Below are 13,488 nucleotides of genomic sequence, written 5' to 3'. Positions count from 1 at the left end.
CAAGTACGTTTTGTTGGTCATATTATATCACGTAAAAATCACCCGGTATTAGTGATTGTGTTTATTTATAGTTTATTTATAGCAATAGTGTTCTAGGGTTAATACCCACCAGTCATAAATGATCAGAATTATAACATTTCTATAAATGACAAACTGGAGGACTATGATCAAATCTGGAGGTCACTCACTGAGTATCTGGAAACTATGGACAAACAAGAAACTACTATGTGGGCTTTACCCTAGGTTATAACAAAGTGATAGCACTCTGGGATCAGGGAAGGGTGTGGGGAGGGAGATTTTTTTTTTGTTGTTGTTGTTGTTTGGCTTTTTCTACCGTCTTGGTTGTCTGTTTCATTTTTTGTTGTTGTTGTTTTCCCCCTTTCTTGGTGATAAAAATATAAAAATTAAGCAATGAGAGCCCATGGGGCATTTTTGTAATCGTTACTTGTGCTTCACTGTAAAAATATTTGAAGAGAGAGAGAGAGAGATTATAATATTTCTAAATGTCGGAGTCAAAATTGAATCGAATCGGATCAGGACCTTGTGAATTGGAATCAAATCAATTCTAGAAATCAGTGACGATACCCATCCTTACTGTTTAACATGAAGCCAGGACAGCGTTCCACTCTGATGATGAAGATCAGTCTTCTTCATCTTCAGTTCATGAACAGACTCTAGCCAGGCCTCACCCTCTCTTCTTGTTTCTCCACTAGGATGCCATCATGATCCACGAGGTGTACGAAGAAGGAGCTGCAGCCAGAGATGGGCGTCTGTGGGCCGGAGACCAGATACTGGAGGTATTCACAGACACAGCACCACCCACGGGAGGAGGCGCCCATCTACCTGTCATTATATCATTAACAGGATGTATACGAGCCATAACGTTAGCTGGCGAATGTAGTTACTGCTCACAGTAGGAGGTCCGACCTTCTGCAGAGTCGTCAAAAACTCAGTTGGATCAAAAAGATATTTAGATTTGAAAGTTGAATCTAATGTTGTCTGCTCAGAAACTAACCTGCTTCAGCTCCCCCTGCTCAAACACAGCTCATACATCCACCGTGTGTGTGTGTGTGTGTGTGTGTGTGTGTGTGTGTGTGTGTGTGTGTGTGTGTGTGTGTGTGTGTGTGTGTGTGTGTGTAGGTGAATGAAGTGGATCTCCGCGGGGCGTCCCACGAGGAGGCGATCGCCGCCCTGCGTCAGACACCGGCTAAGGTCCGTCTGACAGTCCTGAGGGACGAGGCTCAGTACAGAGATGAGGAGAACCTGGACGTCTTTAAGGTGGAGCTGCAGAAGAAGAGCGGCAGAGGGCTGGGGCTCAGCATCGTCGGGAAGAGGTCCGCATTAAAAAAAAAACAAAAAAAAACCTGTCAGGAAAATTAAGGAAGTCATGAGATCTGATTTTAGGAGGATTACGTCTCATTTTTGATTATAACGACAGGAAAACATCAGAGTTAAATCTGTTTCTGCTTAAAGTTTGTCTTGGAACGTTTTTTTGATTACAGATGAGAAAATGTCGTCTGTCTGTCTGTCTGTCTGTCCGTCCCAGGAGTGGCAGCGGTGTGTTTATCTCAGAGGTGGTCAGAGGGGGCGCCGCTGAGCTGGACGGCCGGCTGATGCAGGGAGATCAGATTCTGTCAGTGAATGGTGATGACGCGAGACATGCTTCCCAGGAAGCTGTGGCTGCCATCCTGAAGGTGCTGAACAGTACTGTGAGCGTTTACTGCAGTAACACTGATCTGTAGAAGTACTGATACTACATTTAATCAGAAGCACATGCTGAGGCGGAGCTTTTTATTTCACGCACTAACAGATCATTTTCATTGGTCGGTCACTAGAAGTGAGAGATTTCTGTGTTTCACTGACAGACCTAAAAAAAATCAGTTTACTGGATTCAGATTGTTCCACAAACACTAAAGAGGCGGTGCATGAACGTGTTTCTTCACGTAGAAAAAGTAAAATTTCGAGGACACAAAGAGTGCACGAGGAATTCAGGGAACATGTTCCAGCACTTTCTCTTCCAACACTGCTGCTCGGTCTTTACCACGCTACCTGAATCCAACTCTGAAAGCAGACTTTTTATTGTGTGCTTCTGCTGCTGAAATCATTTCAGAGTTAACACAGAGCTGCAGGAATGCGTTAGCATCCCTCACTTCCTGTTTCCCCGCATGGATGTGGATGTTTCACTTATTTGCAGCCCTGTAACACAACAGTAAATTCCTTCCACTGTTAAAGCTTTCCACGACTTCGCTCAAAGTCAGCGTCACACTTTTTTTGAGATGATCTCAAATTGATGCAAACTTCAGCGCTAGTTTACCATAAAAGTCTTTACTGCAGCTCTGAGGTGGTCTGGTTTAACGTGTGTGTGTGTTTGTGTGTGTGTGTCCATCCTGCAGTGTGCTCGGGGTCCTGTCCTGTTGGAGCTCGGCCGACTCAAAGCTGCCTCCTGGATCACATCCAGACGTAACTCACATGGGAGCCAGGTGTGAGAGAGTTCAGATTTATGATGGTCCCTAACACTGTAAGATAAGCAATACTACAAGCCCAAAGATACAAAATCCCAACAATCAGATCGCCATGAGCAAGATCTTGGTGGTAGTGGGAAGGAAAAACTCCCTTTTAACAGGAAGAAACCTCCAACAGAACCAGGCTCGGGGAGGGGCGACCGTCAGTAGGGAAAGAGGAGAGAAGAAGAGCACAGAGAGACGGGTTCATTAAATCAGAGTTTAGCCCTTTCTGTTTTTTTGTTTGTGCTTATGTTAGTCAGGACACCTGAGCAGGGATTCAAACCAGCAGGCTTGGATGGCTCACCAGCTTTTCCTTCTGCTCCTCTCACCCACAATGACCCACCCCGGGTCTGAGTTCATTCTGGAACAGAGCGCCAGGATTGTCCTGATCTCAGCTTTAACAAAATAAACCTGCTTCCTGTGTAAACTGTAAAGCGATGATGGACATGCCTCCTCACCTGGGAGCACCTGAACTAGATTTTCTTTCTCTGACATGGCGAGCAGCGTGAGCTGATATGACACTTCCTGTTTCAGATGAGTCACGCCAGCACAAACAGCTCAGGCGTTCCAGCTCCGTCCCTCACACAGTCACCTGAGCCATCTGACCCCCCAACTTCAAGCCTGCCCCTCAATAACAACGCCGAGCCCACTGGTGAAATCACTTCCTCCACCTCAGGTAGACACATGTGATTGGTCAGAGTGATGCAAATGTGTTGATTACAGAGAGAGCACTGATCGCGTTTTCTCTGCTGTGTGTGCAGGGCTCGACGAAGGCATCCGAACAGTGGAGATCACCAGGGTAATGACCTCACATGCACATACAAACACACTGTAGGTCACCTGACCTCTGATCCCTGGATTGCTGTAAAATAAAAACTCACATAAATAGTGCAGACCAGATGTCACTGTCACCGCACAGTGAGAAGGTCTGCGTCCACCTTTTATTTTATATTTTTATTTCCATCAAACCACAAGAAAAAACAAAAACAGTGAGTCCTGGATAAGAAAGACCCGTAGCTGTGATTTCATGGTTAAAGCTAGATGTCATTCTGCTCTCCTTTTATTCTTCCACCCGTGTATCTCAGGGTCTCGGCGACTCCCTTGGGGTGAGTGTAGCAGGAGGGAAGGGCAGTCCTCTGGGTGACATCCCCATCTTCATCGCCATGATTCAGGCCAGCGGAGTTGCTGCTAAAACCCACCAGCTCAAGGTGACTGAGACCACGCCTTTTCCACCTGAAAGCTGCACCCACCAACCATGTGAAAAAAACAGGCTGAAACCAAACTTTAGTCTCACTGTAGCTGTGTGGGTGTGCAGGCGGGGAGCAGACTTCGTCACAGGGCCACGATGCCCCCCTAAAGCAAAAGTTGGATCAGTTCTAAGTATAAAGGCTTGGTTTAAGGGTAGGAGGAGGCTGGAGAGATGAGGCCGTCTCCAGGAAGTGATGGAAACGTGTCTCTCTGTGTTTTCAGGTGGGAGACAGGATCGTCAGTGTTAACGGGCAGTCTGTGGACGGCCTGTCTCACAGCGAGGTTGTGGCCATGCTGAAGAACAGCTACGGAAACATCAGCCTGCAGGTAAAACATGCCTGGCACACCTGTACACGGGGAGGACTGTGAGAATGCAGGTGGTGAGCAATACTCCAGCATGTGACCCACTATTACAGCAGATTTACTGGAAAACTGAGGCGGGCAACAGGGTCAGGCCAAGTAATGTCTGCAACTGTTGGGGGGGGGGTGCACTGGAGTCTGGACTACACACACTGTGCATTCTTCCTCTGATTGGAGGAGAAAGTAAAACAATAAAAAGAAGAACCACTGTGGAACGCCTTTTGGTTCAAAAACACTTGTGAGCACTTGTGACCCACAGTGAGCTTGTTAATGCCCCCTGAAGCCAGAGGGTGGAAGTTCATCCACTGCCTGATCTTTGCCCGACAAACCTAAGACGCAGCAATGAGCTGATAACACACAGAGAGATTTTACTCTCCGTGTGTTATCAGAAGTTTGTTTTATTTGTGAGCATCACAGGAAGAACATGGAAGCCCGGGTGATACGTTCTGGATCACTCGATGGGAAAGTCTCTCTACAACACCAGAGCCTCCGGAGCTCATGATTAGCTTCTCGACAGCATCATCATTAATCAGTGTGTGTGCACCCAAATGACATGAAGTAAATACTGCCTGCGTTCCCCAGTGTTTGTGCTGCTTTGGGATTTGTTCATAAAACGCCCTTTTACTGTCACGTTCGTCACTCGGGGGATAAAAATGTTCAGTAAAGAGAGAGGTCTGTCACGTGTTTACATTCAGAGCACACATGAACTATTCTGATTTCTCTTTGGGTGTGTGTGTGTGTGTGTTTGTGTGTGTGCGCTTCTCAGGTGGTGGCGGACACCAACATCAGCGCCATCGTCTCACAGGTGGAAAGTCTGACCAGCAGCTCCATTCCCTCGGACAACACTGACACACACACAGCAGAGCCTGAGTGAGTACACACACACACACTCAGGAGTAATGACAGGAAGTACTGATCTGACCCAGAGTCTCTCCTCCCCCTCCTCGTCAGCGGTCCACGGCCTCGCAGCATCAGCCTAGAAAAAGGTTCAGAGGGGCTCGGCTTCAGCATCGTCGGTGGCTTCGGCAGTCCGCATGGAGACCTGCCGATCTACGTGAAGACAGTCTTCAGCAAGGTCAGGACCCGTCTCTGTCTGATGATGTCACGTGCTGCGAGGCACTGGGAATGTAAACGTGCTGCGTGTCGGCTGATTTCAGGGCGCGGCAGCGGCGGACGGGCGTCTGAAACGAGGCGATCAGATCCTGGCGGTGAACGGAGAGAGTCTGCAGGGAGCGACGCACGAACAGGCCGTTGCCATCCTGAAAAAACAGAGAGGAACGGTCACGCTGGATGTCCTGTCATAACACACGTCTGCTCACACACCTGCACACACACACGGAGCTCCTGCTGCGACGCACACGCTCAGACTCCTGGACAACAACTCTGATAGTCACTCTGAACCCCAACACGCAAAAAATTGACAAAAGAAACGGTGTCAGACACACACACGCGCGCGCGCGCACACTTCCTGTGCACGGGTTGGTGGGTTTTGGCCTTCTTTACATGTTAAACAGAGCTTCTCAACCTCTGGGTCAGGGCGCCACATTGGGTCTCAGCTGATGTGTTCGTGCTTGCTGTTTGGATCTAAAGTAAACTTCCCGCGCTGTAGTTTTCACGCTGTAATATTTAATCCTTAAACAGGCATGCCCACGCTTTCTAAAATACCACAAATCAAAGAGCTCCTAAACAGATAATAAAGTGTAGTTACCTTGCTCTTGTCCACCCTCTTGGACTGCAGTTGGTGGTCCTTCCAGATGCGCCTTCGGGAGCAGTAACTCATCTTTGAAGCGCTGCTGGTGAGTTATTTTGCATCTGCAGAATCAGCGGTCACAAACCTGCTCACAGAATAATGGCTGTGAGCAGCGTAGCAGCTCGATCCAAAATACCGCCAGATCAATGTTCTGCCCCCCCCTTTCATCTTTACTACAATAACGAGCAGGTCGGTCTGACACCACCCAGCTCAAGCTGTCCTCGACTGTGCAGCAACACGAGTGGCTCATTTGTTTCTCACTGGGTGCTGATTGACTGATTTTGCAGTTAAAGCATTTTTCCAGAACCGGGACGACCATCACCAAGGATGTGTAAGTGGAGTCTGCCCAAGGGTAGCTGAACCTGGTCAGCCTGCCTAGTTCGAGAGAATGAGAACGAGAAGGAATTAATTGATTGCTAATAAACTGATCTCGCACCACGTTGTTCTCAGGTAGAGATAAAAACGAGTCAGCTGATATCCTGTAGCATCAATTCTGTCCTGTAATCGTGGAACCGACCCAACCCAACTACAAAATCTGATGTCATAACCCAGAACCAGGTTGAGAAGCTCTGCTGTTATTTATCCTTTGATCGACACAACGCTCCGTACTGACGGAGGCATGGCCAAATCAGCCTGCACTAACTGATACTAACTGAGACACGGACTGATGGGAAACCTTTCACGAATGGAACCAGAGGAACAAAAAGGGAAAGATGTGGCTGATGTTAGCCTAGCATCTCTTCTGTGGTCCACTGTTAGCCGTGTAGTAGCCGTTATTGTAAAAGTGAAGACCGATGTGGAGCGTAACGCCGCTGACTGTCAGCTTCCCTTCCCTTTTTTTTTTTTTTTTTTTTTTTTTCTGCCATCACAACCAGCCAAACATGAAAGAAACAGCTGCTAGCCTTTAGTTTCATCCTCATATTGGCTCTATACCTGTGATTTTCCACTCCAAACCTTTTTTTTCATTTTTAAGAACTTTCATTTGGGTCTAAAAGCACCTTTTCACCGCAGGAACTCAAACAATGCACAATCTGGAGCAAACATTTACAAGAGCAGGCTCCAGTGGTCCTTTCAGACTTTAACCAATCAGCATGCAAGGAAGCCGAGCCAGAAAGCACAATGTTTCCCTAAACCTAATCAAACTGTAGCTGGACATATATTTTAAAATAACTAACTGTAAACACCAAGTCTGAAAATAATTCCACTTCCTGTTTGATGGTTTCATCCACGACAACCTGCAACTCATGTTGCTATGTTTGGACTGCAACATAAACAACACATAGTTATGTGACTGGCCAGTTCAAATATTTGAGCTTCATTAATAAGATCTTTAAAGAACTTCACTTTTAGTTTTATAGCTTAAAGGTGTGCAACAGACAGATGGGAAACTCTAAGGGGGTGGGGGTGTCTCCTGGCAGTTAGACCCTGGTTCCTGCTGTGGAAAAGGTTCGTGTTTAGATCTGAAAATTACAGTCATCGTTGGGTTTTAATTACTGTTTTGTTATTTTGTCAAGTATTGAGCAAGAAAAGTGGCCAAAAACCTCCTTATGAAAAAATATAAACCTGTAAGAGCTGAAATCTGTAAACTTGTTTCCACATAAATCGTAGAAGATGGGAAGAGACTAATAACACAAAGTTTGTCTAGAAATGAGGAAACTGTTTCTTGCCAACATCGCCATCTAATAGAAAATGTTGTGTCCTAAAAACCTGCAAACTGTTCACTCAAAATCTGGAAAATGAAAACAGTGGGCGTGAAGCTCATTTAAAATATCCCTTCATAACAGAGGTATATTTATTTTTGATTCCTTTTTATTTATTAGAGTGCTTCCACTGTATTTCTGTTGTTTAGCCAAACATGTTAAACGGTGCCATCATTTGATACCATCATATATCCTCTGTTTCCACGTACGCTAACTGCTGAACAGAGCACACACAAGCATACCGATGTGAAACTCCCGCTATCTTCCACTGAGTTCATGCAACACTTTATAGAACATGTAAACATGTCTGTCTCCATGGAGACTCTCAGGACTTGGTGGGTATGGAGACTCCTGTCGCCCCTGGCAACAGATACAGTGTCTTCCACATTGTAGTTGAAGGAGACGTGAATAAAAGCATCGGGCCGACATTCAGTGAAATCCTTGCGTTCTCCGTCATGTTCTTTTCTTTGCTGCGGTCAGTCATAGCCGCAATCTGCTACTGATCTCTGCAGTCATGAGGAGGTGTCAACTAGCGACCACAAGCAACCTCCTGCAACCGGTGGTTACCGTGGCGTTCCTGACCGGTCTTTAGGCCTTGCGTTCTGAACCCTCTCACCTCTGAGTATAAGCAAAGAATATCGGCTGTTTTCACTCAGGTGTGCATAAAAGTCACACTGAGCAGCTTTTTTTCTGGTTTCTTCTCCATGAGGAGTCTGTCCTGTGTTACCAGCTCTGTAAAACAGCAGAAGCTAACTTGAGAAAGTGTGGAAACTGGACAAGAGCTTTCCCCAGAGCTGCCACAGGCCTTCAAATTCAGGTCTGCTGGTGGCAGATAACTGCAGCTATCTGCAAGTTGCAAATCTGCAAGTTGCAAATTGCAACCAATAAACTTCTAATATTAATTCTCATCCAGAATCCAGATCTTCTCATTCAACAAATATGAGTAGAGCTCTCAGTTTAATCCCTTTCATTAAATACCCAGTATTTATGAGCAGCTGTCCTGAAGTGCTAAGAAACTCAGTTTGTTTTAGACTGAGAACACGACGATCCAACTGAATGTCAGCATTTTGCTTTGAATGGTTTCCTACTGTGCAGGTAGCTGTTTGTGGCTGCGCATCTTCGTCTGACTCAAGTGTTTAGCAGCAGCTGAGCACCGGCCTCAGCAGCATCCTGTACTTTATACATATCAATCAAATGCAAAATACTTTATGTTCAACTTTTACTTTGTCATAATTATTGTCTTAATTTTTTGGTACTTCATATGCAAATGCCAGAGTAGATGAAATCTAATTTATTTTTGATCTTGTTGAGAATTAACAATGTATTTTTGTTGCTGTTGTGTTGTTATGAGCACTAATATGTCCGAATATCAGAAATCAGAGTGGAAACCTGCAGCTTTGGTCTGCTAGCGCTTCCTTGTTATTCTGCATCATTTCTTAATCATGTTCTCAGAAGTTGTTGAGAAAATTTGTTTGATTTCAAATAAATAACAGATAATAGATCCAAACTGACTTTGAAGGACTGTTTTACTGTATGATTCTCAGTTCAAAATGATCTGTAGCCAATCAGAAGAAAGTGTTGTTTTTTGTTTTTTACTGCTGGCAGGTCAGCAGTCGAGATTTATTTCATGAAGCTGAAATATTGGTAATGACTCAGAGAACAACCAGAAGTTTGAAACCGAATGAGGTTTGTACTAGTATGTACAATATACTTGTTTTTCATTAGCTGTTCACTAGCCATTCAAATCAAATCAAATCACTTTTATTGTCACATCACATGTGCAGGTACATTGGTACAGCACATGTGAGTGAAATTCTTGTGTGCGAGCTTCACAAGCAACAGAGTTGTGCAAAATACAATAATGTAAACAAGCAAAATACAAGAATGGCTACATCTGAAAAAATAAATATATGTACAATATATAATAGTATATGCATTTCTGGACGTGTATACTAAATATTTTTCTACGTGTGTGTGTGTGTGTACACATATTTTACAAATTAAATAGAGTAAACTATAAATAAAATATATAAAAATATACAGAGTTGAGACATGTGCAAAACAGTGGCATTACTGTACAGTGTGGAGTGCATAATGTTAAAGTTCCGGTAGTGAAGGTGAGGTGTCTATGACGTGTTCAGCAGTCTGATGGCCTGGTGGAAGAAGCTGTCTCTCAGTCTGCTGGTACGGGACCGGATGCTGCAGAACCTCCTTCCTGATGGAAGTAGTCTGAACAGTTTATGGCTGGGGTGACTGGAGTCCTTGATGATCCTCCCCGCTTTCCTCAGGCACCGCTTCCTGTAGATGTCTTGGAGGGAGGGAAGCTCACCTCCAATTATCCGTTCAGAGCACCGCACTACTCGCTGGAGTAGTGAGTTACTGAGTCTACTCAGTACAATTCATTTTATCTCAGGCTAGTTTTTTCAGGCTGGTTTTGCTCATTTCAGTTTACCTTTTGGTTTTTGAATTGTTTCGTTTTCAAAGCCACTTTCAGTAACTGGGGATCAGGTGCCTGGTCCACATTGGACCTGGCCAGGCCCAAATGTGGTGGCACATGGCAGTTGGGCCATAGTCCCATCACTTAAGGACTGACCACCAGTCTGTTACCAGTGAGGTAACAGTCTGCTGTGGTGAAGAGAGAGCTGAGCTGGGAAGCATCAATTTACCAGTCAATCGATCTTCATAATCTTATCTATGGTCATGAGTTCAAAGTAGTGACAAAATTAAATTAGATCACAGAAATTACCAGCAGAAATATGGAAGTATTTGTTTGAACACAACACAATACACAACATTTTTACAGGAATCCTCAGTGTCATTAAAGAAAACACCACACCCTCAGCATCAGGCTGTACAAATCTTTATTTCTGCTGTGACGTTTTAATATGGTGACTGACTCACTGCTGCTTCTGCTGGACATTAGAGGAACTGCATGTGACTTTTATTAATTTCATTCAACCCCCCACCGCCCAAAGCCGGATTCTGCTGTTGTTAGTCTCTTCAGTGTTTACTGTCATGTTGAATGATTAATCAGAGACCCGACACAGCAGTTTGTTAGAAAACATAACTTATTAATGAGCACAGAGTCAGCACAGTCGATGAACCTTTAACAAACACAGCAGCTGATGCGTTACTCTGAGTACAGATCATTGATATTAATTCCACACATTCAATTATTCACAATCAGGAGGAAAAATAAAGCCAATCATACAGTAAGTGTAAATAAATTCCTTCGCCCTGGTGAACTCCTCACACCTTAAAACAGACACGCGCACAACAAAACAAATAATTACACTTTGCACGAAAAAAGAATTTTGTGTCTCTGCAGACTCCATGTTGAGACAGCCAATAGACTCTCTGCAGGGCAGTCACATGGAGGTTGTCTTGCCATTGATGTCGGCTGCCAGGTTGTTGAAGGCGTTTGGTGCATCTTTGCTCCTGATGGACAAACGACAGATTCAGTGAAGAGTGCATCTAAAGCTTCTCAGAGTTTATTAGCAGTAGCTGTGAATGTGGTTGGACTCCAGCATTAGGATACCTGAGCTGGGAACTATTGTTTTTACTCAGTTACTCATATTTGATAGTAATGTACCTCAATTTGGAAGAACGATTTGTGCCTTCACCATGCGACTTTTTATTTTCATCTTTCTGACCACGGCACGGAGTGAGGACTTGGCAGGCTGTGGTATAAAGCACTGTGAAGGAATCACAGGAGCTGGAGGTGTGCTGGAGGCGAGTGAGGGTGAGTGGAGGTGTGCTGGAAGTGTACTGGAGGCGTGTGTTTCTGGTTTTTGTGTTGAAGTTAACCACAGAGGGCGCTGATGGTGACTCTGACGCTCTGTGACTGTGTGGCTGTGTTTGAGCACTGAGTGTGTTTAAGGGAAGAAGCTTCGGCCCTCAGGTTGTTTTGATGGAGGTTTTTGTGTTTCTACCTGAAGGCGTCCAGATTAGTCTCGTAGGTGTTTTCGTTCCCTGACTCGGTGCTCTTCCTCCTGGTGCAGAACAAAAACGAGAAGTAGAATAAACGGTCGTGTTCACAATCAGAGTTTTATGTCTCAAGGATCTTTGGTGTTACAGAAGCGTCTTCAGCGTTTCCTGTCTTGTTCCTACCTGATGGAGCTGAGGCGCATATCATACAGGTTGCTGCTGATAATGTCACGTTCTCTCACATCTTCAATGCTTGTCCTGCTGCGCAGACACAGAAAAATCACAGAATGTAACGTTTCTGCACTGAAACATTCAAACGGTCCTTCGGCGGTATTTGGCCAACTGACCTGCTGGGGTTTTCACACCACGCCTTCTTCGCCAGGACGACGACAAAGGCGAGGAACAGGAAGCCGCAGACGGCAATGATGCCGGTCAGCCACTGAGGCAGTGCCCGCTCGTTGGTGTTAGTGGGCTCTGCAAAGCAAACGCACAGAGGGGTCAAAGGTCAGAGAAAAGATGAAGCTCTGATGGTTTTGAACTTTTCCAGCACAGAAAATATCGTGTCGACTTCCAGGCGCGAGCTAAACCTTCGCCTACAATCCTCACTTTTTCAAACTGGTTCCGCTTCACTGTCATTAGAGTGAATTAAAAGCACTTTTTTAATCCACGAAACGTTGTTATTTAAGCCAGACTTTTAGTAGATTTGTCAGAAGTGTAAATAAACCTGTCATTTCTTCCACAGGCACAGATCTCAGTCCAACAGAGCACCTTTGGGATTTGGTGAAACGGGAGATTCTTACCATGGATGCAGCAGCTGTGCAACAATGTCATGATGATGTCACATCAACATGTACCAAAGTCTCTGAGGATTGCTTCCAGCAGCTTGTTGAATCTACTAATGAGGCGTACCTAATAAAGTGTCCGATGAGCTTGTATACTCTGGGTACGTGAAGTGATTATTTAATGGTGTGATTGGTGAAGCTGTCAGATAATTAACACTGTTAAGCTTTTATAGCTTGACCCTTACACAGTCATTAACAGCTGATATGTCCTTGTTTGTTTCCTAGTTTGTGTCCTTGGTTGTTTCCTTGTTTGTTATCAGTTTTTAAACATGATATTAGCAGAACATTCAAAAATCGCCTTTGTGTTGGATGATATTGCGATCGGGGTAGATTGGAGATTAATTTAAAGCTTTGAATGAAGCACAGTGACAAACACACACACGATATTAATAAAACATCAGACCTTTGAGTTTATGGTGTGAGAATTCATTTTATAACCATAAAAGCTGCATCCTTATCTTTCTTTATCTTCATCAACATTTCCTTTTAAACTCACTAAAATTAAGCTGATAATAGCTAAATAGACGTGCAGGTTCACAACAAACCAGCGTTTCTGTTCAACATGCGACCAATCAGGAAAGCTTCTAATGTGAATCACTGATGAACTGAGTGTTTCAGGGAAAACGAGACATTCCCAACAGCAAATGGGAATTCTTCAGTTTTCTGACAACACATTTTTAGAGAAGGTTCGTACCTGTCTGAGCAGTGACCGTTCCGACGGCGAGCAGTAAACAGGAAGTCAGTGCGCAGAGCGTCCCCATGGCTGAGTCTGTGAGGAAAACCGGAGCTGCTGCAGTCGAGTTAAAGACAGAGTGAGGACAAGGATCTGGGAGCAGCAGCTCCCTGCAGGCCTGTCAATGTTTAACCCTCAACACAGACAAGCTTTTATGAAGACAGCCCATCACCTGTCTTCAACGTCATGCTGGAACAATCCACGGCCTTCATTCATAGGTGATTAATAAACAGGAACCAGCAGTTTAACTTTGACCCGAGGGAGCGTAGTGTCTCATTCACAGCCACGCGTTCATATTTCAGCCTCTAAAACAGTAACACATTGACTGCTTACTCCAAACAGCACGCTCATAATAACATTATTACAAGTTCATGAAGCAAAAATCACCTTGAGAAACTTCAAACTGCTCTAAATATTCATTGTT

At 44.7% G+C, this 13,488-nt stretch overlaps 2 protein-coding genes across 13 annotated transcripts in view; one reads left to right on the top strand and one right to left on the bottom strand.

Moving 5' to 3' along the window:
- patj (PATJ crumbs cell polarity complex component) overlaps nucleotides 1–9,074 on the top strand; it is a 92,071-nt gene extending 82,997 nt beyond the window's left edge. For all 11 annotated transcript variants that reach the window (XM_014414148.4, XM_014414144.4, XM_014414151.4 and 8 more), the window contains 11 exons: nucleotides 714–797; nucleotides 1,141–1,334; nucleotides 1,547–1,694; nucleotides 2,394–2,480; nucleotides 3,039–3,180; nucleotides 3,266–3,303; nucleotides 3,590–3,712; nucleotides 3,975–4,079; nucleotides 4,879–4,982; nucleotides 5,064–5,187; nucleotides 5,270–9,074. In XM_014414148.4, coding sequence (XP_014269634.1) covers nucleotides 714–797; nucleotides 1,141–1,334; nucleotides 1,547–1,694; nucleotides 2,394–2,480; nucleotides 3,039–3,180; nucleotides 3,266–3,303; nucleotides 3,590–3,712; nucleotides 3,975–4,079; nucleotides 4,879–4,982; nucleotides 5,064–5,187; nucleotides 5,270–5,416 — 1,296 coding nt within the window. In that variant the 3' untranslated portion in view covers nucleotides 5,417–9,074. The remainder of the gene's footprint in view (nucleotides 1–713; nucleotides 798–1,140; nucleotides 1,335–1,546; nucleotides 1,695–2,393; nucleotides 2,481–3,038; nucleotides 3,181–3,265; nucleotides 3,304–3,589; nucleotides 3,713–3,974; nucleotides 4,080–4,878; nucleotides 4,983–5,063; nucleotides 5,188–5,269) is intronic.
- Nucleotides 9,075–10,406: 1,332 nt separating this feature from the next.
- Nucleotides 10,407–13,210, bottom strand: pdzk1ip1 (PDZK1 interacting protein 1). 2 transcript variants are annotated; one of them, XM_004557010.5, is made up of 5 exons: nucleotides 13,026–13,210; nucleotides 11,837–11,963; nucleotides 11,673–11,747; nucleotides 11,495–11,554; nucleotides 10,407–11,000 (listed from the first exon to the last, which is right to left on the bottom strand). In XM_004557010.5, the coding sequence occupies exons 1-5, from the start codon at nucleotides 13,090–13,092 to the stop codon at nucleotides 10,931–10,933; spliced, it is 399 nt and encodes a 132-aa protein (XP_004557067.3). In that variant the 5' UTR covers nucleotides 13,093–13,210; the 3' UTR covers nucleotides 10,407–10,930. The 2 variants fall into 2 exon arrangements, with proteins under 2 accessions (XP_004557067.3, XP_004557066.3); XM_004557009.5 differs by having other exon boundaries at nucleotides 11,673–11,750; nucleotides 13,026–13,209.
- Nucleotides 13,211–13,488: the final 278 nt, after the last annotated feature.

The sequence above is a fragment of the Maylandia zebra genome, linkage group LG23 (genome assembly GCF_041146795.1).
Source record: "Maylandia zebra isolate NMK-2024a linkage group LG23, Mzebra_GT3a, whole genome shotgun sequence".
NCBI classification, from domain to species: domain Eukaryota; kingdom Metazoa; phylum Chordata; class Actinopteri; order Cichliformes; family Cichlidae; genus Maylandia; species Maylandia zebra.
This window is presented reverse-complemented; position numbering and strand designations above follow the sequence as displayed.